This window comes from Myotis lucifugus, unplaced genomic scaffold (assembly GCF_000147115.1).
Source record: "Myotis lucifugus unplaced genomic scaffold, Myoluc2.0 scaffold_236, whole genome shotgun sequence".
NCBI lineage: Eukaryota > Metazoa > Chordata > Mammalia > Chiroptera > Vespertilionidae > Myotis > Myotis lucifugus.
Genome location: NW_005871284.1, coordinates 1,553,811 through 1,579,569, shown reverse-complemented (window position 1 = coordinate 1,579,569; position 25,759 = coordinate 1,553,811). Strand labels below are relative to the sequence as shown.

Here is a 25,759-nt window from a genome sequence, read left to right as displayed (position 1 = left end):
GTAAAAAACAAAAAGATGTTGCCCATCAGATCTCACCATTGTAAAAGTACATTTGTGGGTTTTTTTGTTTTCTTAAGAGTAAAGAGTATCACACTTTCCTACCAATAGTGTTGAATGAGTTTTCTTTCCCTTCTCACTAACTCAAGAAATTTTTTCAATGATTCAGTCAGTTACACTTGTTCTTTTTAATACTCCATGCTGCCTCCCTGCTAATACTCTTGTTCATAGCCAGTCTCCTTTAAAAAATAGTTACTATCAACGTGAGCACCATTCATTATTCAAGCTGCTGCCATGTGTTCTTTCTCCCCCACCTTTAGTGGCTATAGTGTCAGTGGTTTTCTAATTCAAGTCCAATGAATTTGTCATTCCTTATTTTATTTCTGTATTTTTCTCTACGTTCAAAATACCATTTTCATGGTTTCTGGTTTTTTAGTTTTGCTCTGCTTTGATCACGGCTGCCTACAAGACAGATGTTTTTGTAGAACCCTTGTCTCTCTATATGTGAACAATTTTATTTTTAAAATCTATTATAAAATTTATGAGCCCAAGTAAGGAAAACTGGTTTGTCAATGAAGATATAGAATAATGGATAGAGAAAAAGTGCATGTTTCTTGTCTGATTCGTGCATGTAAATATTTTTTAGAGTATACATGCACCATTTCTTCTTCAAGCCTTGGAAATAGTCTTATTATCGAATGTGCCATTTCTAGCTAGTTTCATAATCTCCCACTACAATAAGAGTAGTAATGCTGCTATTACTCACAATGCATCACTGTTTGTATTGAACCATATAGATCTTGCCTCTACAGTTCCTTAGTACCATTTTTTAATGCTGGTTACATCATTATTCGTTATGCTGCATTCATTGCGCCTGTGAATACTGGCTTCCAATGACTCAAAGGTTGTTACTGTGCTTCATTGGTAATCACCAAAAATGCAAGTCTTACCCAGAGTGTGCAGGAAAGTGTGGGTAATCATTTATTTTTTTGTCATGTTATATTTACCATTTGAACTTTTATAGCATAAGCATAGAACACATACTCCAGCCATGTCGCCTCCTGAATGTTTTAAGCTGTAATTACTGTATTCTTCGCCACACTGAGAAGAAAAGGCAAAAGGCTCATGGGTGGAACAAGAAGACCAGTTTTATTTGTGTAAGAATGTCATTCCTTCATCAGCATATCAAGCCAAATTCTGGAGAAAACAGTCGCTATCAATTGGAAATGAGAGAGGACATTAATTGGATGGTGCCAATTGGCTTTGTGGGACAACAGCCTTGAAAGGCCTCAGATGACAGAGGTCTGGCCCAACACAAAGTGTATAACCGGCTGAGAGGAGTAGGGTAATCTCCCTGGTGCAAATGGACAGGGTAAAGAACACTGCCACCACCTTCACAAGCCTGGGGGTCTACAGACTAGAGGTAGCATCATAAGTGAAACAAAAGTGAGAGCTAATGAACAGCGTCCCCCCCCCCCCCCCACACACACACACACAATACAATCCCAGGGGTCCAGGTGACCTTCAGTAGTCCCGAACCCTGAATTTATACTATGTCCAATATGATAGTCACCTAAAAGCTATTCAATACCATTCTGGCAGCCTAATCTTGTACAGTTGGTACTGTTCTGTGAAAGAAATATTGCTCAGCTAGTAAGAATGGTCCACTCTTCAGACCCAGGAGAATTCTATAGGCAAAAGACCCAGAGCTCCCCCTGGCATTCAGTCCACACCAAACTTGGGTCAAAGGAGAGAAATGACATCTATTTCACACACCAAAGTGAAACTTAGAAAATCTCAAGAGGTACTTCTGACAACCAGCAGAATGGGACCAAATCCAGGCTCAGGTTGGCTTGCTCAGTCCCAGGCAATGGAGGAGGATTTACAAAATCTTGAAGAAGGCAATCTAAGTCACAAGTATTCCTGACGTGTGGGGGGCTGGGGCAGGATCCCTACTTACTCAGATCTCACAGGTACTGTCTAACCTCCCCCCCCTCATTATCCTTGACTGCCTCCTATTTGCCTGTCTTTTTAAAAGATGGTGCCTTAACTTAGTGTTCTATTATTGTCCCTTCTACATATAGTCGGTTGAATTCATTCACTCACCTATACTTACCACCCATAAGCTGTTTAATTTGAAGTCTCTGCTATCTAGACCAGTGGTTCTCAACCTTCCTAATGCCGCGACCCTTTAATACAGTTCCTCATGTTGTGGTGACCCCCAATTTCATTGTTACAAATTGAACATAATTAAAGCATAGTGATTAATCACAAAAACAATATGTACCCCTGTGAAAGGGTGGTTCAACCCCAAAGGGGCTGTCACCCACAGGTTGAGAACCGCTGATCTAGACTTTCTCCTGAGACCAAACATGTACATTAGTGTTTGTTATTGTTCAGTTCAAAATCCTATATAATAAAAGCCTAATATGCTAAGTGTCTGGTCATGCAATCAGCTGTTCAATCAAAGCATAATATGCTAATGATATGCTAAGGCTGCTCAACTGCTTGCTATGACGTGCACTGACCACCAGGGGGCAGACGCGCTGATCGGTAGGTTAGCTTGCGGCTGGGGTCCCGATGATTGGGACTGAGCAAGAAGGGCCAGACATGCCTGGAGCCCTCCTGTAATCCCTCCCCAGCTGGTCAATCTCCCACATCCCTCCCCACCCCGATTGTGCACTGGTGGGGTCCCTCGGCCTGGCCTGTGCCCTCTCGCAATCTGGGACCCCTTGAGGAATGTCAGCTGGTTTTGGCCCGATCCCGCAGGCCAGGCTGAGGGACCCCACTGGTGCATGAATTTGTGCACCAGGCCTCTAGTATTTTATAATTTCCATGTGGTTTCTTTGATGTATGAATTTTTTACAAATGTGCTCCTTAAATTTCCAAACAAAAGGATTTTATATTATTTCAGCCCTTTGAAATTTGTTGAGATTTGTTTAGTGGCCCAATCTGTAGTCAGTTTTTTAAAATGTCCCACATGTGTTTGAAAAGAACATGTGTTCTGCAGTTATTGGGCAAAGAATTTTTTTTTTAATCCTCACCCAGGGATATGCTTTCTTGATGTTTTAGAGAGAGAGAAAGAGAGAAGCATCGATTGATTACCTCCCATATGCACTCTGACAGGGCACATACCTAAGTATTTTATGTGTACTAGAATTTTATGTGTACTAGATACGTTAATCATGTTGCTCAATTTATATATGCACTGTTTTCCCCATTCTATTCATTACTGAAAGAGGAATTTTTAAACCTCTGATTGTGAATGCATATTATTTCTCATTTTAGTTTTGTAGTTTTTATTTTATTTGGAGGCCATTATTAGGTACAAATTCAATCTTGTATCTTCCTAGTGAACTAAAAATTTAAACATGGAAGTCTCCTTTCATTACTATTAATGTTTTTGTCCTTAAAACTAATTATCACTGTATTGCATTAGCTTTGTTTTGGTTAGTATTTGCATGAGATTTTTGTTTTTGTTGTTCATTTCTTTTTCTATCTGTATTTTTTTGTCTTAGATGTGCTTCTTGGAAGGCTTGAATAGTTGGGTTTTGTTTTGTTGTCCAGTTTGACAATCTTTGTCCTCTTATTGGAATGTTAGTCTGTTAACAATGTAATGATTAAAATATATTTGGGTTTATCATACTTTATACTTCCTATTTATCTTGTCTACTCAATGTTGTTTTTGTTCTTTTTTTTTTCCTTTTGATTATTTTTTTACCATTTCTATTTGGTTTTTTTCTCCTAGGTTTGGAAGTTAAGTGCTGTTTCTTTTTGTTTTCTGCCCTAGAAATTACAACATATATGCTTAGTTTATCAAAATACATATGGCCCCTCACTTATGATGTTTCCACTTGTAACTTTGACTTTAAGATGGTGTGAAAGTGACACATATTCAGTAGAAACAATACCTCAAATTTTGAATTTTGATCTTTCCCTGGGCTAGAGATATGCTGTAAGATACTCTCGTGAGGACAAGCAGTGGCAGCGAGCCGCAGCTCCTAGTCAGCCGCAGTCATGAGAGTAAACAGCCCAATACTCCGTCGTGCACTATATTGCCAGCTTTTCCTGGATACTATATTCAATAAAGTACATGAGGTATTCAACACTATTACAAAATGGGCTTTTAGAGGATTTTGCCCAACCATAGGCTAATGTAAGTGCTCTGAGCATGTTTACAGTAGGCTAGGCTAAGCTATGTTGTTCAACAGATTAAGTGTATGAAATGCATTTTTGACTTATTAATGCATATTTCTAACTTACCATTGTAAGTTGAGGAACATCTGTAATTACAAAACCAACCAACCAGAAATATGAAAATAGATATTGCCCAAGATTGTTAAAACAGAAACCCCAAAAATTAGCAGTGGCTGGAAAAGCATTTTCCACTCTTTGACGATCTAAACTTAAAGTTCATGTGATTAGCAAAATAGTCATAAGTCAGCAGACCTTAACCAGATTACTTTTCTCAAGGCTTGCAGTCCAACTGGTACCAGATGAAGGGATTGGTTGAAAGCATTTGGACAAATATTAATTTGAACAAGCTAAATGGACATGATTAAGTTAACTAGAGTCAAATGTCATTGACAGTCCTTGATCTGTGGGTATTTCATATATAACAAAGGGAAAGTGGATATGCTTACTCTGCTATTAAACCTATAACTCTGAGTAGCCAATTGGTCTGACTAATCAGACACCATCTGCTATTGACTGAATGTTTGTGCTCCCCTCCCCAAATTCCTATGTTGAAACCTAATCCCCAATATGATCGTATTTGGAGGGGAGGCCTTTTGGAAGGATTTAGGTCATGAGGACAAAGCCCTCATGAATAGGATTAGTGCCGTTATAAAAAGGTCACAGGGAGCTCCCTCACCCCTTCTGAGCATCAATAAACTTGGTAGAATGTTAGGCCACATACAGTTGTTAGTTCTTATGGTTTCATCTCCAAGATCAAAGTCAGAAAGGCTAGCCTGTGTCTTTAAGCTTATTTTTACCTACATGTGAAAACATAACTATTCTCTGGGAAGCCTGAATAAATTCCAGATATGAACATTTAGATAGGATGTCTTATGTAACTAACATGTGGTTTCCTGCAAGTAATAAAAATAAGGTATTTCAGTTCTTGAAATATTCAGAGGTGAGCACCTGGCCAAAAGCACAGGCACATGGTGTGGTTTAAATATAGTTCCAGTTTCTGTCTTTCAGCTGCAGATGTACTTGAGGGTATAGAGATAGCATATATCAGGTATAGTTTGTGGGTAGCAGATGTGGAATAATTGAGTCAACTAATGATACTAATCCTCAAGGTTTTTCAAAACACCGATTTCCAATTTGCCCAGGAATTGCCCAAATGAGAATATAGAACCATATAATGTGTTTTAGCTAGAAAGGATCTTAAAGTTATCTAATCTAGTTTAACACGGCTCCTCAGTGTCAGAACTGAAACTAGAATTTATGACTCCTCGTTCTCAGTGTAATAATACTCCTCCCAGTATGTCATCAGATAAAACATCTTTCTCGCCATTAGAAATAATTAGCACATTACTTTCACATCCTGAGTATAGCAGAGTAGTCTTATTTAGTGTTCTAAGAGGCCTTAAAGATTATTCCGTCTAGCCCCTTGTTTTACAGAGGAGAAATCCATGGTGCAAAATTTAAATGAATTGTCCAGGTTAGTCAGTTAGAGAATCGACAAACTCAGGCCTCCAGATGGCCAAATCCAGAGCACATTCCATGTCATGCTGAAAGACATTAGTGTACTTAAAGCTTATTTGCTTTTTACGAACTTTGATAGCATATCATCCTCCAAATGTGGGCAACAGGAAATGTTTATTTATATACAAGTACATGGGAGAGCAATTTCCATTCATCTTGTTTAAAAAATTCTGTTACAAATAAAGTTACCGATACATTCATCCTTTGCACACAAAATACATTCTTTTTACTTTGACTCTCAGTATGAATTATGTCTTAATAATAAACACTTAAGCTACAATGGACAGTCAGGTGGTTTGGCTATTTGACAATCTTTTTTTTCCAAGAAGGAAAATCCAAACTTTAAAAGACAGTTGATATATAAAGGAAATTGTATGTAAAAGTGCTCCTTCATTGAGTCCTAGAAGATTGAATGAGTATTTTTCTCTCCAGCGTGACCTATAGCTGTCCTTTAAAACAATGCAGGGGACTTTAGAAATTCTCCATATGATGACAACTCAGTTTCTATAAGACTATGAAATTATCATATCTAAATATTAGGCTTGTAGAAAAATTCTTATGGACATATGTAGGGGTCTCCTAATTGAACAATTGATTTAAGATTATAGGTTGCATTCCCTAAATAGGATTCTAAGAAGTTCTGCTTAAATGAACACACGACTAGATTTGCTAGACTAATTGCTTTTAAGAGAGATGTAAAAACATATGCCCACACAGGAAACTTGTACGTGATGTCCACAGCAGCATTATCTATAATAGCCCCAAAGTGGAAACAACCCCAGTATCCATCCACTGATGAATGGGCAAATAAAATGTGGTATATACATATAATGAAGTACTATTTTAAATGACTAGGACATAAAATGAATGTATTGATTCATGCTGCAACATGAAACTTGAAAACAGAATGCTAAATTTAGAAAGAAGTCAGACACAAAAGACCACATATTGTATAATTCTATTTATATGAAATGGATAGGCAAATCTGTAGAGACAGAAAGTAAATTAGTGCTTCCCAGATGCTTTGGCGGGGGAGGGGGGGGGGTGGGAGGGCTGGGACGGGGAGGAGGAGGAGAGTGACTGCTAATGAGCATGGAGTTTCTTTTTGGGATGATGGTTCTGGAGATAGTGGTAATGATTGTACAACTTTGTGAAACTACTAAAAAACACTGAACTGTACACTTTAAGGGGGTGAACTTTATGGTTCTAAGTACTTTCACTATAAGCATCTTTACTCGTCACTGTGTAGGCCATTATAAGGACTAGCTACGATTTATATATAATACAAAACTGAGAAAACTTCATCAATGGGAATATAAAACCAAACTGACGACCAGCTTAAATACATTAAGTCTTAAATACATTAAGGCAATTGATTCGTCAATGAAGAAACCAAACCAACCAAACAAAACAAAACTGTCAACCAGTTATTTTATCTTTTTTTACAGTGGCTGATTTATCAATGGAGAAATGAAACCAAACAAAAGACAAACGTTTTTTATCATTTACAGCAAAATTGCCTTATGAACAATTAGTTGTGGCAAAAATGTTTCCAGGTAAGATGTTACAACAAAGATGTCTACAGCAAAAATGCCATACATAGAATTATATGGTTTGTGAATTATATCTTAATTTTAAAATTTAAAATATTTTGTTTAGATTCCTGTTTCCTATCCCTCCTTTTTAATATTGATTGAAGTTTTCATACACAATCACCTTTCTACAGAATGTTTGTAGCAAATTATACTCAGGTCATTATAGGCTTATGTTTCTAACAGACTTTTTTATTAAGGGGAAAAGAACATGATCACATAAGACATGGTACAGTGTACTGCTAATATCTGATATTAACATTTAAAACCAAGTCTTATGTTTGCATTGAAACTGATGGTTAGATTTCATATACTTGTGTATTCAGATATTACTGAGAGCATATGCTTAAAACCAACAGTCAAATATTAAGAATTGAGTTCCTAACATTTGATGACTAGCATGTTTGTCAAACTGTGTGTGTGCTAAGATCCATGTTTTAATGAAACGAGATAGGAAATTGGAGGGGGGGCTGTCAAGGATTTTTTAAGTCTTCATAAAACAGTTTCTCTAAATATTTTTACTAGCTGCTGAGAAGACCTCCAGAATGATATATTTTGCATATTATTTCATCCTTGTACTAAAAAAAAATCATGCATTAAAATGTATGCAACAATATATATGAGGTACACTTTTCCCTTTAGATTATCAAAAATCTCTTCTTAACCTTCTATTATCTGAAATTTTGAGGGTTTATTCGTGTGTTTTTTCTGAAAGTGTGCAATTTTATACACTTACCTTTATGTAAATGTATTTGACAAATACATTTATGTAGCTCCCTTACATATTATCAAAGGAGTTCCAACAATCTGGTATGTCTAGAGGACACTTCAGTGAGCAGAAATTAGAAGCCAGCATTCTAGTGATTTGAAATTTTCTACAACAGGGATATGAAAGCCCCAACATGCCTTAAAGGGATAAGAGGATTTTTTTTAAAATTTTTCATTTAGCCGAAACCGGTTTGGCTCAGTGGAAAGAGCGTCAGCCTGCGGACTGAAGGGTCCCAGGTTCGATTCCGGTCAAGGGCATGTACCTGGGTTGCGGGCACATCCCCTGTAGGAGATGTGCAGGAGGCAGCTGATCGATGTTTCTCTCTCATCGATGTTTCTAACTCTCTATCTCTCTCCCTTCCTCTCTGTGAAAAATCAATAAAATATATTTAAAAAAAAAAAAAATAAAATAAAATAAAATTTTTCATTTAAATGAATTAACATTCATTGTCAAATAGCCTACAAGAAAGTTCCACCAGCATTCGGCAATTGTATAGGAGAGGAGAATATTTATTCTTAATGATTACAGTTCAGAAAGCAATGGGTTTAGCAGCTGTTTTTCAGAAGGGCTTATCAAGTCTTGCTATTGTTATCTAATTCAGGCATAGTACCCTTAAACAAAGCTATGCACCATTCAACCAACTAGTGACAAATTATCCTAACAGACCAGATTCTTATCTTTTGTTATTCTGTACATGAATTTTTGCTTAATTAGGCATTTGGTATTCCAATTTTTATTTCAGAATTTAGTGCACACATAAAAAGGGAAAGAAACCCAGCTAAATTTTGATGTTGGTATGTGTGTCCATCAAATAATGTCATTTATGAAATTAAATTCTAAAAGCAGATTACCACTGGAATTATGACTCCATTTTTACCAAGAGGAAGAAACAAGAGCCACACAACCCAAAATAATTCTTCAGAAGCACACTTTGTTATCAATTACATTACATAAGGAAGAAAAATACATGGATAATTCAAGAGTTAACCAACAGTAAGATTATGATCTAAATATCATGCCAATAAGAAGCTAAGAGTTTATAAATACATATCCTGACATTCCCTCAAGGAATAATTATTATCACCTTGATGAGCTTTTCTGACTGTCATTTTAAAAAATGAGGCAAAGGGGCAATAATAAATGCCAAACATGGCCCCTTAAAAAGAAGATGGGATCAACCCATTTTTCTTCCCATGAATAGGATCAGGAAGAAACAGGTTCAAATTGCACTGTGAGGTATTTCAGTAATAAGGTTAAGTTTCCTGATAGAAGAGTTTACAACCCTGGAATTACCTATTGGGGGAGAGAGAGAGAGAGAGAGAGAGAGAGAGAGAGAGAGAGAGAGAAAGAAAGAATGCCTTTCCTGAAATATGTAAAGAAATGAAGAATCTCTTGGGCAACAGTAATACCCAAAGGCAAACTGATGGATCAAATAAGTGACTTCTTTTTAAGACCCTTTCAGAAATGGAGTTCTTTTCTTTGAAATCATAAAGGTTTCCTTATTTTGTCCAAAGGATCTATGCTTGTGTGAGATCATCCAAATTCTGCTCTTAATCAAAAATGAGAAACCTAATATTTGAGTGCTTACTGTTTACTAAGCATCATACTTTCAATTTATCTAATGTTCATAATAATCCTAACAGGTATTATATGTCTATCATCAATGAGGAAACTGACACTCAAGAGATTGTGCTTTGCATAAAGTTACAGCTAACTCATGGCAGTACTAGGACTCCTGACACCTAGCCTAGTGTTTCCCCTTCTATACAGCTCCCTACATCACTCCCTTATGTGTCAGAATCACAACCCACTAAGGATTCCATCAGGAACTAGAATACAACATCTCCAAAAAATCTGCTTTAACTCAGTGGGAAAGTAAAATTTGACTCATGCACCTCAGGAAGTCAATTAATGAAGAGGTGGCTAGCTTTTATGTTCTGTCCTCTTAGCCAAAGTAATCAAAGGGTTTCACCCAAACTCAAGTGTTCCTATTGATGCAAGACCAATGACTTTTTTAAAAAATATTTTTTTTATTGATTTCAGAGGGAAAGGGAGAGGGACAGAGGGATAAAAATATCAATGATGAGAGAGAATCATTGGTTTGCTGCCTCCTGCACTGGGGATCGAGCCTGCAAGCTGGGCATGTGCCCTGACCAGGAATCAAACCAAGACCTCCTGGTTCATAATTCGACAACACTCAACCACTGAGCCACACCAACCGGGTGAAACCAATGACTTTTTAATAAAGGCCAATGAATCTATCAGCGTAGCAAGGATGCATATTATTTTGCAGATGGAATTATTTGGGTCATGGGATTTATTGGCAAATGTTGCTTATAGTTATTTCTGATTTTCAAAGACTGTGTTTTGTTACATTCTATATGAAGCAATTTGGCCTCCTTTCTGTTAAAATCACTTTCAGATCATGGTTGTTGTTTTTTTCAAGAGAATGAAACCAAATGTCATTTGAGATTTTTCCAAAATAGAACTTGGGGACTGTTTATGCCAGTGATCCATCAGCCCATCTCTGATGGGAGCTGCAAAACTTCATGTTGGTATATTTAGGGGACCTTCAGCTGAAGATGCTGCTCTACTAAAAAGGCCTATCCTGAAATCCTGTAGAGACATCAATTATTTACTAACCTGAGTCTGGTTTATTTCTGGCAAGTGACAAACACACAATTTTCATGATTTCATGTAACTTCTACTAAAACAATACCTTTTTAAAAATGTCTAACTCAAGAACCAGTTTGTGATTTCAACAGGACATCAATGGATGGACTGACAAAGCAACCCCAGCCTAGGGCATAATGGCAAGTAATCTTGGCCTAACAACATGTAACCAACATCCTTCCTGGAGGGTAGGATTCACTTTTGATAGAAGAGCAAGCCTTTTTGTTTCAAATTGTTAGCTGTGGGTCAACAAATATTTAACTGAGCATATTATAAGGGACAAAGCACTAGAACATAGAATCTTAAATTACTAGGTCATCTGGTCCAACGCCTAATCTTTCTGGGATCCTTTCTACATCATCTTTGCTGAGCTCGTATCTAACCTTTACTTCAAAGACTATTACTGAAGCAGCCCCTTCCACAGTGAACATCTTATATAGAATGTTCTCAGGCATGGAGCCCAACTCTGTGGCCCTATTGCCTCTATTTAATGGGCCTCAATACACCCCTTTGAACCAGAGCCTTGCTCTAACGCACTAATTGTATTCCCCCTCTTTCCCAAGCTATCTCCCAAAATCCTTCAAATATTCAAATGCCTTAAATTTTCAATTCCTTCACATCTTTGTTATGCCTCAATTTGTTTCTTATTTCAAAGTATGGCTTCCAGGAATGCTTATAACACTCCAACATCTTAGGAAAGGGATGAAGTGTCATCTCCCTTGGTCTAACATTACTACATTAATTAGTTGCCTCAAGGGATGATAAGTTCTTAATTCAGTATACTTCCTACCCAATGTGAAGAATGTAAGAGAATTCAATTTTCCTTCCAAACACAGGCTCATGTGACAGAAATGAGACCTGAAAAGAAAACATCCCTCTCTTATCCCCAAATTAGTGTTCAACTATACTGCTATGACTGAAGGATGGGACACATGGTTTTTTCACTGCTTTTGATTTTCTAGTTAAGTGTTAGAAGTATTATTAGACTTGCATTAAAACACATCTGTCTGGCCTGGCCAGTGTTGCTCAGTAGTTGAGCATCGATCTATGAACCAGGAGGTCACAGTTTGATTCCCAGTCAAGGCACATGCCCAGCTGTGGGCTCAATCCCCAGTGTGGGGCGTGCAGGAGGCAGCCAATCCATGATTCCCTCTCATCGTGAATGTTTCTCTCTCTCCCTCTCCCTTCCTCTCTGAAATCAATAAAAATAAAATAAATAAACATCTGTCTGGACTATGGTTGAGGAAAATAAGTAACCAATTCTAGATGAAAGGGCAAACCCCAGAGGAGCTCTTCCAGAGCTAATGTGGCTGGTTTATAAAAAAAAAAAAATGTTTGGGTTTTAGTTGGAAGACCAATTCAAAATCACAACTGGTATTTATTCAGAATGATTCATTACCTGAAAGTGGATGCTGCATCTGGAAGAATTATGAGATGGCTAAAAGGGGAAACGAGGCAAATCATTAATCTAACACTGGAGGTCACCAGTGTCCTCCAAGGACATACATTCATGAACAGAAAACGCATCCAGTTTTCTATTAAATTCCCCCTCCACCCTCTCAGAAGTCTTTATTGGCTAAAATAATCCTAATCCAAATATCTAACTTTGGCCAGTGGCTTTTACCAAATCCTAAATCAGAAATTAAGACGTCAAATCAATCCATTTGACTTTCATTTTTCGTTTTCTTGCCACTTTACTAAAGAAGCGCTGTGAACGTGAAAGACTAAAGGGGAAAAAGTAAGGCCAGGAAAAGTTAATAGGCTAATCTAAGTAATCCACAGAAAGGGTAATTGGCCCTATATAATCAAAATTAAATGTTAATATAATTCAATACATCTAATAAAAGCATATAAAGGGGAAAAATCCTTGCATAGGTAAAAGAGAAAGTACAAAATCCTTTGAGGATGCGGTCGACACAAAGCCATAATAAATCATTAATATCAGTAAGCTGTATGATTTCACAGATGTTCCCAAACCTGACTTCATGACATGAATAGGATACATTTTTATTGCGATGTATTTAGTAACTTTATTAAAAGAAAAAGATCACACCAAAAATGGAAATAGACATGGAATCTGATAGTCTTCAAATTACGAGTAAGCCAAACTGACTTATGAGCAAGTAACTCTCTTTTTCATTCACCACTAAATGAGAATTCATTTGCATTTAAGAAGACTCATCTTAGCAAATATTGCCACGACAGTAAGAACGAGAAGGCAAACCAGTAAGTTTAGGCCCTGGCCTGGATTAAGAAGACCACATTTAATTAGGGTCCTTTCTCAAGGTCTTTCTGAGAAGTTTCTATTTAACCAAAAAAGGTCCCCTTGGCACTAAGTTATTTATTCAGCTACACTTATTAAACACCTACCATTTTATCAGGGATTATTCTCAAACTTGAACTACATCAGTGAATAAGTGTCCATAAGGTCTAATCTAGAATTTACACAACTAAAGATAAAAAAAAAAAAAAGAAAGCCCTACATTCTCATGTGTCCTGCTGATGGGCCATGGATGGGTGACTGTACATTACAGAAAGGCTAGAAGGTGTAACAGGGAAGAAAGAGGCCAAGAGCAGAGCTTTCTAATCCCCTTCTAAGTGCAGCCAAAGGTAGATAGGGGAGGGTGAGCTTTGGGGAATAAGAATTGCAGATGCTAATGAACAACATAAACTGATGAACAAAAACAGATCCAGAGACAGAGAAGCATCGATCCGACCTTCAAACTCCAGAGGGAAGGCAGGGGAGGGTGGGGGTAAGGGGGAGAGATCAACCAAAGGGCTTGTATGCAAGCATATAAGCATAACCAATGGACACATACACTGAGGGGGGGTGAGGGCACAAGCAGGGGTGTGGGGGGGCAATGGGGGAATAAGAACACATATGTAATACCTTAATCAATAAAGAAAAAAATAATTTCAGATGCTAGAATGACTAGAAGCTGTTATTTTACATAAATGTGTCCAATCTAATAAGGTCCTATCCTCTTAGTTCACAAAGCAACTTTATTTTCAATACACTTGCTGCTGTGAGACAAAGTTGGGTCATGATGTCCTATGGTAACTGGATGTTTGCCCTAATTAAAAGATAATAAATCTAAATATAGGGACATTTCCGTACAGTTTAAAAACAGAAGTTCTGCCCACCTTGATCAACTTGTTTTCTGAATACCTTTAGTTGTTGGCTTAGTGGGGAAGACGGAGACGGAAAGGCAGCAGTTATAAATTATTTTGGTTGGTGTATATTAAAATGATTTTTCTTTCTTGTAGAGAGAGATTCTAAAATAAAAACCATTCAAACTTCTGGGATCTCTCTTACCCATACAATCAGGACAAACAGTGGGGCCAACCAAAAGTACCAGTCCCTTAAAGAATAATGTATAGTCCCCATGTGCAAGAGGTGGGTCACTCTGAAACAGGCTAGAGAATGCTAGAAATGCTTTATCAATACCGTCTCTACATGACTCATTTCTTTAAAATTAGCTTTCAAACATCAACCTATCAGGACCGAGATTGCCACCATCTACAGAATCAGTGGAATTGCATATTATATCCTTATCCCATTACTCATCCCTCAGTTATGCTAAGCAGCAAGCTACATAAACATCTGACAGCATCAACAACATACAGGTTTAATTACTTTCCCAATTTGCATTTATATCAGTGAACAAATTGGAAGGTATCAAAGTATGGCACTGAAGACATAATACATATTCAGCAGCCTGTCTTCCATTTTTGAATCCTGGTTTAAAATTGGCTAAGTAAAGGCATATACACCTCCATTTGAATTGGAGATTTGCAGTAACACATGCATATAAGGAAAGGAGGGAGTTCAGAAGAGGGAAGGAGGAAAGAAGAAAAGAAGGGAGAGACCAGAAAAGACAGGGAGAAAAAGAGAAAAGAAAGAGGAAAGAAGGTATGGTCTGAAGGTGACATTACTACACAAAGGAGGTGACAAATGACAACTGAACCTGCTTCCGCAAGCAGAAACTTTCTAAGGTTATCATTGAAGATACAAAAACGGTTCATGAGAGTTTTCATCTGTTGCTGTTTTCACTTATCATACTAAAAACCTACAAAACCCCAGGCCTTGGTCTGTCCAAGAAAGATAGTACCAGAAAGAGAAAGATGTGACCCACTCAAGGGTTGTGCCTACTTGGAGCTCTGCACTGCAGTCCATGAATCCACAGTATTTTGGTCAGATCTGGTCTGTTTCCTCACACGTACTCATAGAGTCTTAGAGCTAATCTTTCATATCAGAATATTATATCAACCATTCTTGTTTTTCGTTTTTCAAATTTTTTCATTTACTCAAAGGGCAGGAAAGATGAGAAAATAGAAGAAAATGGTAAGATTTAGAGGGGAACATGAAAGGAAAGTATTCTCTTTTCCAACAAATCCACCCTAAAAAAGGTATAACAAGACTTTGAGAAAGAGTGCTGATTCATGGACTTCCCTTAATTTTTTTTTTATTTCTATGAAATGCATTTAAGGACATCAATGTACTAAAACATTTGGTCTGTGAAATAGCGGAATCATTAGCACCAAAAGGAGTCATGAGCTTGTATATATCATTAAAACAATAAATGTTAACTCTTGGTCATGGGTAAAGGTTTTTTCCATCTTTACATCCCAAAGTTCTTGAAAGTGCCTGTAGACAAGAGAAATAACACTTCAGAATCTCCATGGGGTCATCGACACGCACCACAGAGACAGTACTTGGCCTTCCCAGTTTTGGTTTATCTGGTGGACAAGAAAACCAGGGTCCCCAGAAGCCCTAAAGAACAGCCCCCACATGCACCCACTGGTGTGCAGGAGGGATTCCCCTGGACTGTGTTCAGGAATGCGCTTTTGCTTGCTTTTTAAAAAAAACAAAAGCAACATGCTCTGCAGGTCATGGAGCGCTTAATGCAATCGTCTCCTTGCTCTGACTCCAGACTGCAAAAGGATGAAACCATTATATGTTCTGCTAATCCCGGCCTGTGGACTACGCCCTTGGCCTGCCATGCTTTGTAAACTCAGGAGTCAGAAGGTCTGAGAGCGGGAGCCATCATCGTCGCCAGATCTCCCCAGCAATTTGTGGCCCATTGGGACAGCTGATGATTCCTCTTGCTTCTCCTTGCCTCGGCCTTTAGTTGAAGTTACAACAAGTCAAATAGTTGATGCTTTTCCCTTCTCCAGGTAAGGGTGATGATACACTGTTCACAAGTGTGTTCTGCCTGGCTTCCCTGATGAGGCGACACGCCAAGTCAAGGAAGAGTTTCTCCACGTTATCCGATTCCTTGGCTGAGGTCTCCAGATAATACATGTCCTGGGCTTCCGAGAATTCTTCAGCTCTCTGCTGGGAGACCTCTCTCCTTTCAGCCAGATCAATCTTGTTGCCTAAAACAGTGGTAAAATCACAGACGGAATCATCATTTGACTTTTTGCAGGCTCGGAAACAGCAAAATTCAATTCCATATCTGAAGTCAAACCAGACAGATGGGCTTGGTAAAGCCAAGTAATGGGAGTATAATTACTGGAATGTTTATTTTAAAATACCAGTGCCATATGTAATGGCAAAGAACTGGAAACAGCCCAAATGTCCATCATTTAGGCACTGGCTAAATGCACTATAATAGACCCGTAGTTATTTGTCACTGTGAAAAGCAATAAAGAACGTGTCTATATGCTGCCAGGTGAGACACTAGGATATATTGTTAAATGAATAAAGCAAAGTAGAAAAAAGTGTATATAACATACAACTGTATATCTAAGAACAAGGATGAAAAATATATACACAGTTTGTTTGCTTATTTTTAATGGGACAATAAACCATAATCTTAATTTTAAAGATAATGATTACCCATTAAAGGAATAAGGTTAATAAGCCTGGCCAGTGTGGCTCAGTGGTTGAGCATTGACCTATGAACCAGGAGGTCGATTCCTGGTCGGGGGTTGCAGGAGGTAGCCAATCAATTATTCTCTCTCATCATTGACGTTTCTATCTCTCTCCCTCTCCCTTCCTCTCTGAAATAAATAAAATAATATATTTTTTAAAAGGGGTAGGAAGGGATAGGAACAAGAACTCTCTAAATATACCTTATTTTATAGATTTGACTTCATAATTTTATAAATGTTTTACATAATTATGTAATTAATGACAACTATACAATTAACATGGAATTAAATTTAAAAAGCAATTCTTAAAATTGAAAGCAAAATTAAACAAGTGAGCCTGTTTATCCTGAAGCAGCACAACCACAGAGAGAAACGATTTCATGTGAGTTTAAGAGACCGTAATTTAACTATGCATCCCTAGTCACAGATACCCCAAGAACAAAAATAACTGAAGGAAAGAAATCTTAAATTCTTGCAGTAATCATCTTGTCAGCAGTAGTACAGGCATTGTTATTCTGAGGCTGCTTTGTTTGTTGGGGATAAAGCAAGTGAGTGATTATGCAGGTGTCACCGGGACAGGGATTTTTGGCATGAGAAAAAGGAAATATGTACAGATGTAAGATGAACAAGGTTAAGTAAAATTTCTGAAGTTTTAAATTATACATGGAAGTATCCACATGAACAATTCATGGTGTACCTTATCTTTCCAACAATTTACCTGCAACTGAAATAGGTGCCCTTAACTGGAAATTGAACCCCAGACCCTTTGGTCTGCAGGCCGGTGCTCTAACCATTGCTCAACAAGCCTGGGCTTAATGGATGTATTTGTTACCATAGAAAATCATGGGTTGTTTTTTGCTTTCCCCCCATGCTAAACAGAGGTTTACTCTCCTACAAAATGAAATAAACTGCAGAATTTCCCACAGTAGATTCTTTCAGAAAATTAAGAATTTCTGAAGTCAGCATAAATGCAAGAAGGGACAAAATTAGCCACAGTCCATTTTTTAGGCAAAAAACAATTGCTTCAATAATGAATTCCTTATCAACTTAAGAGATACATTTTACTTCTAGACCAGCAGTTTCATGATCTCGTAATTAGATTTAAAATAATGTTTAGCAGCCCACATAACTTCACGGCAGTCTTATCTTCTTCCCTAGAGCCTACAATGATAGAAAAATCAATCAGCAATATTTTCTACTTTACTTTCCTAAACCATCACCATGGGATAGGACTTATTTAATTTTCTCTTCAATTGCAGAACTGAATGCTGGCTGACTGCTTGAATTATATAGCTGTAGATTATATTCTTGGAAGGTACCAAGATACAAGCTTTATGTGATTATATATTCTCTGATGCCCCAAAATAAATTTCCCTCCTCATTAGTCCTTACTTACCCACTAGCACAGTGATGACCTTGTTGCTGGCATATTGTTCTATTTCCCGCAGCCACTCAGGAAGGCAACGGAAGGATTCCTCACAGGTTATGTCATAGGTGAGGATCAAGGCATTGGCGCTTCGATAATAACTCTGAGTAATGGACCGAAATCTCTCCTGACCTGCTGTGTCCCAGATCTGAAGCTGTAAAGGCATACAAGGATCAGATTGGAGAAGCAGAAAAGAAAGAAAGCATTGCTTGACTTTAGTTTAGAAGTGGAAACACCTTCACCCAAATCATTTCATTGTTATTTTCAGCCCTAAGAAAAAAAGCACTTATAATTTTTTTGTTTTATCTGTTGTGTGTGTCTGGTTAGGGATAGGGGTTTGTTTGTTTTTTTTTGTTGTTTTTTGTGTGTGTGTGTTCTTTGTTAGATTATTTAAAAGTTTCCCCTTTATTCTTTTTTTAAAAAAAATATTTTTTTATTTATTTCAGAGAGGAAGGGAGAGGGAGAGAGACAGAAACATCAATGATGAGAGAGAATAATTGATTGGCTGCCTCCTGCATGCCCCCTAATGGGGATCAAGCATGCCCCGGGCATGTGCCCTTGATGGAATTGAACCCAGGACCCCTTAGTCCATAGGCCGATACTCTATCCACTGAGCCAAACCAGCCAGGGCCCCTTCATTCTTTTTCTTTTTTATTGAATTTATTGGAGTGACACTGGTTCATGAAAGCATACAGGTTTCAAGTGTACAACTCAACAAAGTATCATCTGCACAATGCACCATGCACCCATCACCCAAGCAAAGTCTCTTTCCATCTCCATTTCCCCTCACCCTTTGCCCACCTCCACCTACCTCCGCCCCTGTTGGCTATCACCACACTGTTGTCTGTGTCTACAAGCATGTATTATGTGTCAAGCTCCATTTCAAGCACTTTACATGTAATAACTCACGTAATCCTCACGATGACTATGAGGTAGGTACTTTAACTGTATCCAATGCTCACATGACGCACAAAGACATTAATTAACTTGCTCAACATCTCACAGCCAGTATGTTCCAGAGCCAATTCCACCCGGCAGTTTGGCCCCAGAGTCCCTGCTCTTAACCACAATGCAATATTTAAGAGGCAGGATACAGGGAGAGCTGTCATTCAGTCAGCAACTGGAGAGGGAGAAAATCCAACTTCACCACCTTTTCCAGTTCAAATGAATGTATTAAGGTATTATCTTTGTTCATAAAAACAGGAACGGTGCCACGGCAGACAAAAATAATAATTTTCTTCCACCACTTTTAAGCTCTGTGACCTTGAACAAGTCACTTAGTCTCTTTAGGCTTCAGCAGTTTCTTTATAAAAAGAGGTTAATAAACCTGCTGAAGGTGCACATATTCTGAAGTCATCTATCAGTTCTATGGCCTAATAAAATAGCCAAAAAAGAAAGGGAAAACACTTCTCCCTTCTCCCCGAATTTCCCTGCACAGAACAGAAGATACTGAAAAAGACAACTGTCCTCCAGAGAGCCCACTGAGTCAGAACAAATCAGAAGACCTTGAGAAATAACAATGATAATCTTCCCTTCTAATTGCATAAACTTCACACGTCGAGAAATGCAGTTTCACCCCCTATAAACAGAACTTCATTTCCTCAGAGAAGGCCTCTGGCACCTTCGGATGAGGCAGGCTCCCCAGCCCCAGCCCCATATTCTCTCCTGCAACCCACCCTATAATTCTCACGGCACCTGACACATTTGAACCATTCACTTATCTGTAATAATTTGTTTATCAGCTGTCTACCTCACTAAACTGAAATCTTCATGAGGGAGAAGCCAGGGTCCATTTCACTCACAGTTTTCCCTGCACTAAACAGCGTGTCTGGCAAATAATAAGAGTGTTCAGCTTTTTACGAAGATGGCGCCGAAAGCTAAGAAGGAAGCCCCTGCCCCTCCCAAAGCCGAAGCCAAAGCAAAGGCTTTGAAGGCAAAGAAAGCAGTGTTGAAAGGCCTCCACAGCCACACAAAAAAGAAGATCCACACGTCACCAACCTTCCGATGGCCAAAGACACTAAGGCTCCGGAGGCAGCCTAAATACCCTCGGAAGAGCGCGCCCAGGAGAAACAAGCTTGCCCACTACACCATCACCAAATTCCCCGACTACTGAGTCAGCCATGAAGATGATAGAAGACAATAACACACTAGTGTTCATTGTGGACGTCAAGGCCAACAAGCATCAGATCAAACAGGCTGTGAAGAAGCTCTATGACATGAAGTGGCCAAGGTCAACACCCTGATCAGGCCTGATGGAGAGAAGAAGGCATATGTTCGACTGGCTCCTGACTATGATGCTTTGGATGTTGCCAACAAAATTGGAATCATCTAAACTGAGTCCAGCTGCCTAATTCTAAATATAAAAATTTTACACTGTAAAAAAAAAAAAAAAAGAGTGTTCAAATATGAATCGATGCTCTGGCCTAATCCTCACAGCAATCCAGTGGGTTATGTAGGTTCATGCCTCCCCTTCCTGAAAAGGAAACTCCACCTCCTAATGGTTACTCACAAAGCTGGGACTCAGACTGCAGGCCTTCTCGTTCCCAGCTGAGGACTCACTTCATACCACTGTGCTGTTTGCTCCCACAGACTGATTTACATGGGCATCGGCATCCAGAGAGGCTGAGGCAGGCGGCGTCACCCACTGCTCACACCAGTTTAGCTGAGGAAACTGAGTGGCCGGTAGCCCCTGCTGCCAATCAGCGGCACAAAGGCTCTCTGATTTGGAGTTGCAGCTGCTCTTTGACGGTGTACATGGAAGTGTGTGCACGCTGAAGGCGACCATACAGATGTTCTGGCTTTTGCCAGGACAAAGGTTATTTCTCCCCTGCCCCAAACGTACAGACGTAGTTCCCCTCTGCCAGGATCTTAGAACAACAGACTATTGTTTCAGTGACTCATTGAGCCTCTAAAAACACTTGTGATGGGATCTAACACTGTCAGTCATTAGAAAGCAGTGTGTTCTCATGACTGGCACATCTTGAGAACAGCCTCAAGGATTAAAGCCATTGAAATATTTCCTAAAAGTGTAATTGCATTGCCTTGCCAAGATGCTTTCTCATAGGAGGCTATGCATTTCTAGCCTGACAGTTGATTCTTGAGGATATCCATATTCCATTGCCTTTATCTTTTAGTTCAGTTTCGCCACTCTCTCTGCAATTCATTTGTTCCTTCTCAGCATTTATAGCTCATTAATATGTGCAGGGCACTGTACTAAGCACTGGGAAGATACAAAGATGAATAAAACACAACCCCTGATCTCAAAGAGCTCACAGTCTGTAGGAAAGATAAACACAATATTAACTAACCATAATAACATATGGGATGTCCTTTTAAAGAGGCACCAGCAGGAGAAAGTGCCTCCTAGCGTTAGTCCCATGCCAGTCTGTTCTCATTGCCACAGCCAAGGGCTAACCACTCTCACCTCCGCATGGGGCCAGGCTGCTTACACCTCTGTTGCCTCACCGTCACAATGACCTACTGCAATCATTGGTTTACTAGTGTGTCTCCTTACTAGACTGAGTTCTTTAAGGGCAAGGACTGTCTCTTACTTTATACCCCAGTGCCTTCCTAACACAGTACGTGGTACACGGTGGACACATTTGAGTAATGGCTAGTGACAAAGGATTGTGGAATCACAAAGGAAGGGTTAATTTTGTGTAGGATATTAAAGATGTTTTCATAGATAAAATGTTTGACCTAGGTGATAGGAAGTTACTAGGGAACAAGGTGCTTTACCTAACACAGTGCTTGGAACAAAGCATCTACTATAACAGAGGACGGATAAATAAATGGATAGATGGGTGGTCGAATAAGCAAATATATGTGCATGCTTTCAAGACTTTCCTTTCTATGCAAAATACACCTGATTAGAGAAAAAAAAAGTCTATTACTATAATTAATCTCCTAAAGTTAAAATGTGGTAGACTAGCTTTGAGTTTTACTTATTATGCATCCTATATAATAAAAGTGTAATATGCAAATTGACCAAACAGCAGAACGACCAGTCAGCGGGGGGCAGGGCCAGTGAGCAGGCTGCACCAGGCCAGCCAAGGCGCTTGCCAGCAGGCAGAGGGAAGGAACAGTGATGCAGGGGGAGGAGAGATGGGGGGGCGGCGGCAACCATCCGTGGTGAATGGGCGATTGGGGGGCCTGCCCAGTCACCTCCCACAGAGGGAGGCCACCAGTACAGCTGCGGTGGGGTGATGGGGCCAGCCCTAGGATGATCCCACAGAGAAAGGCTGGGCGGAGGCCTCAGCGGGGTAATGGGGGCGGTGCCATCCCCTGATTCTGATGGGCCTTCCAGGTTGCCTCCCGCAGAGGGAGGCCAGACTGTGGCTTAAGCCATCAGTAGGACATCCCCTGAGGACTCCTGGACTGTGAAAGGGTGCAGGCCGAGCTGAGGGACTCACCGCCCCGCCCTGTGCACAAATTTTTGTGCACCGGGCCTCTAGTTTATTTATGATAGACTAAAAAAGATCAATGGATAGGAGAAAATTCTGTATGCTTTAGTTATGTTTTCTGTGCAAGGTCACCTTCATTAATGCAGAGCACCTTAAGAAAAGGGCCTCTTCCTCAGTTTTGCCTTTACTGGCTTGGCACTTAACTTAATATGTGTAAGAATCTTTCTAAAACGTTTTTATTTTCTGTCTTCAATCCTGGGAGCCATTCTAGAAAGAATGAGACTTATGGAGGAGCATGGGGGGTGATGAGAAGTCAGGAGAGAAACCTCGGTTCTGGTCCTGCCCTGCCACTCGTGGATTTTGTGCCGTTTCTGTTTCCCAGAGCCCCAGCTCTCCATCACTAATGTATCTGGTGTAAATGTCTGCAGTGAGGAGACACTTGGGGGAGTCAGTGCTGGATGAGACACTGGAGAGCTTCTGTCCCCTCATCCTCACACTCCTCTGTGTGTCTCTGGTGTGTCTCTGGAATGCTACAGTGGCACCCTGGAGCCTCTCTGCCCTTCCCCAAGCATTTGAGGGCAGGATTGCAGGTGCACACGAGAGAAGGATGCAAATGATGGGGACTCAAACTTGGAGTGCTTGGGTTGGGATCTAGCTGGGCGGATGCCACGGTTTTCACTGTGCAGCTGCTGCCGGGGCTGTGGAATCTTTCCATGGGCCTCAGCTCTGAAAGACCTGACAGTGGAATTTCACTAACTCTCAGGAGCAAGTCTCTCTACTCTCCTTCTGTGTGATTCATCTCATTTCAACCTTTCCATCACCTTCTTTCTTTCCTTGCTCCAAGGTGACAAGCTGATTCTGCCTTCCTTCCCCTCTTCTTTCATGGCAGGGGAGACCCCGGGGAGGCAGTGGGGTGATTCAGATCCTGCCTGTCTCCCACCTCCCTTCCTAACTGTGAAGCCACAGATAAATAAGTCACGCAGCCTCTCTGAAACCTAAAAAATGAAGATAATTTACTATATTTGCCTCACAACAGTTATAGTAAGGATTAAGTCAAATAGGACGACACACGCAGAATCACCTAGCAAAGGGACTGACACATACTGGGCACTTGATAGGCACCATCTCCCTTCTCCTGTTGTTGACACCATAGTTCTCACAGGTACCAAACTATCCAGAGGCCACAAAGGGGAAGGGAGAGGTCATGCATCCCTCCTGAACCCCTCATAGTATCTCTCCCTTGCTAGGAACAGGGGGATGATGGGAGACAGGAAATGATCCATGCGACGGAATGACCCATACATAACCAGTGTAGGCATCCACTGGCTCTTCATGGGCTGCTGTTCAGAAGAGGTAGCACCGCCTCCTGGCCCATCTCAGGAGAGAGATCCCAACAAGAAATGTCTGCCTTGTTTTTTAGCATCACCTCTGACGTGACGAAGACAGGACAAACTTGCCTTAGCCCTCCTTTCTCTGTCTTCCCATCTGTAAATGCATCACCTACAGCCCCTTCCTGCTCCCATAAAGGGAATGAGCTCTGTTGGGAAATAAGCTGTCATGACTGAGTATATTATTTTCAATGAGGGTTTCAATTAGGAGATACAACAAATGTTATGAAAACACCATTTCCTCTCACATAGCACAATAAAAGCCTTATTGAACACTTAGCATCTTACCTTTACTTTTTCACCATTTATCTCCACGGTCTTAATCATAAAATCAACTCCAATTGTGGCTCCTTGACCTGGGGGGAAAAGACCCTAAAGAAGAAATAATGGGAAATAATAATTAAGCAAATCTTACAATTACATAAAATTTTCCCACTTCCTCCACCACCAGTCTCTTCCTTTGGGTGAGTTAACCAGCAGAAAAAAGAACCCTAGTTAGTGTCCCGGGAGCCCTGTTTCATTTAACTTCACATGTATGTGTGTTTGGAAGGAAAGAGAAAAGAGGGAGGAAAAGGGAGAGAGAAATTCTGAAAGAAAAAAAAAAGAAATGGAAAGGGGGACAAATAAGGGAGAAGAAGACAGAGGATGAAGGGAGAGAATTGGGAAAGGGCAGAGGTGGGGGATCTGGTTTCAAAAAATGAAACAAAAATATCAGACACAAGGCTAAGATTGAGTTGCATTGAGCCACTGGGATGAGATCAGGATTGTTAGGGGGAAGGCAAAATGGGTGGGTTCTCTAAAAGAGGTAAGATCAAGGAAGATTCAAACTAGTTCTCAATCGAGGGCAAGGACATTCATGGGGGTGGACAACAATCAGAGAAACAACAGGAACGCAGTATGAGAAAAATGAACAAGACAATGAAGCTTTTGGATTTCCCCCTGCCCTCAGGGTGATAACCATATTATTGCATGAGATCAGGGCCAATGATACTGGGAAGATAACTGAAGAAACCAGTCATTCAGGGAGAAAGACCAGTAGAGGTAGCACTAAACCCGCGGAGGTAACAGCCTAGGATCTCTGTTGACTTCAGGCAAACTAGTTACCTAATCTGGGCCTCAAATCCAGTGAGTTTGAGGCTGATGTAAGCATTTCAAAACAAACAAAAATAAAGGTTTATCGCAAACTGGAAGCTACACTAGATTCTGTCAAAATCACGTGTGTAACATAATTGACTGTTACATAATGTTTCCTGTAAGCTTAGGGAGGAAGTTCTATCGAGAAAGAACACTTCACCTAGTTTCTCTTCCCTCGTCACTTACATTCCAGAATTTCCAGAAATTAAAGTAAAATGGATTTTATTGGCACTGGCATATAAGATTGGGCCATCTTTAATTAAATCCATTCCTTAACAAGAGAAAGCTTTAATTAATGTTTAATCTTAAAAGACTGAGCTTCAAAACAACAGAAAATGTTCCGTTGCATGTCTGCAAAAGATGCAAACATAAACATTCATAACTTTACTTACAAATATTGAATCAATTTTCTTCTATTTTGGTTTGGCTCAAACACGAGGCTGCCAAGCTTCAAGTTTACAGCTCCAGCTGTTTTGCAGTCTAACAAATGCCACAAAATAAAACAAATCCTTTCCAATGTCTCCTCCCCTCACTCTGCTCCCCAACTCCTCCTGCCTCAGAAATAGCTGAATCCAATTCATTTTAACTGTCTACTAAATAACAAAACCACACATAATCCTGTCTATGAAATATGAACCTTAAGGGGGAGCTGAGGGACTGGGAGGGGTAAAAAGTACACAGAAATGAAAAATAAGGGGTGATGTGCTACTGGTAAAATCTGTAAAAATGGAGTGGTTTTTTACCTCCTCATGACAAAGTTATGCTTTAAAAGAATGCAAGGTCAA

The 25,759-nt window shown here is 39.7% G+C and overlaps 1 protein-coding gene across 8 annotated transcripts in view; it reads right to left on the bottom strand.

Annotated features, from left to right (window-relative positions):
- Positions 1-14,361: 14,361 nt before the first annotated feature.
- RAB30 (RAB30, member RAS oncogene family) overlaps positions 14,362-25,759 on the bottom strand; it is a 76,799-nt gene continuing 65,401 nt past the window's right edge. For all 8 annotated transcript variants that reach the window (XM_006098468.3, XM_006098467.3, XM_023762208.1 and 5 more), the window contains 3 exons: positions 24,129-24,212; positions 18,020-18,203; positions 14,362-16,125 (listed from right to left, as the gene is read on the bottom strand). In XM_006098468.3, coding sequence (XP_006098530.1) covers positions 15,875-16,125; positions 18,020-18,203; positions 24,129-24,212 — 519 coding nt within the window. In that variant the 3' untranslated portion in view covers positions 14,362-15,874. The remainder of the gene's footprint in view (positions 16,126-18,019; positions 18,204-24,128; positions 24,213-25,759) is intronic.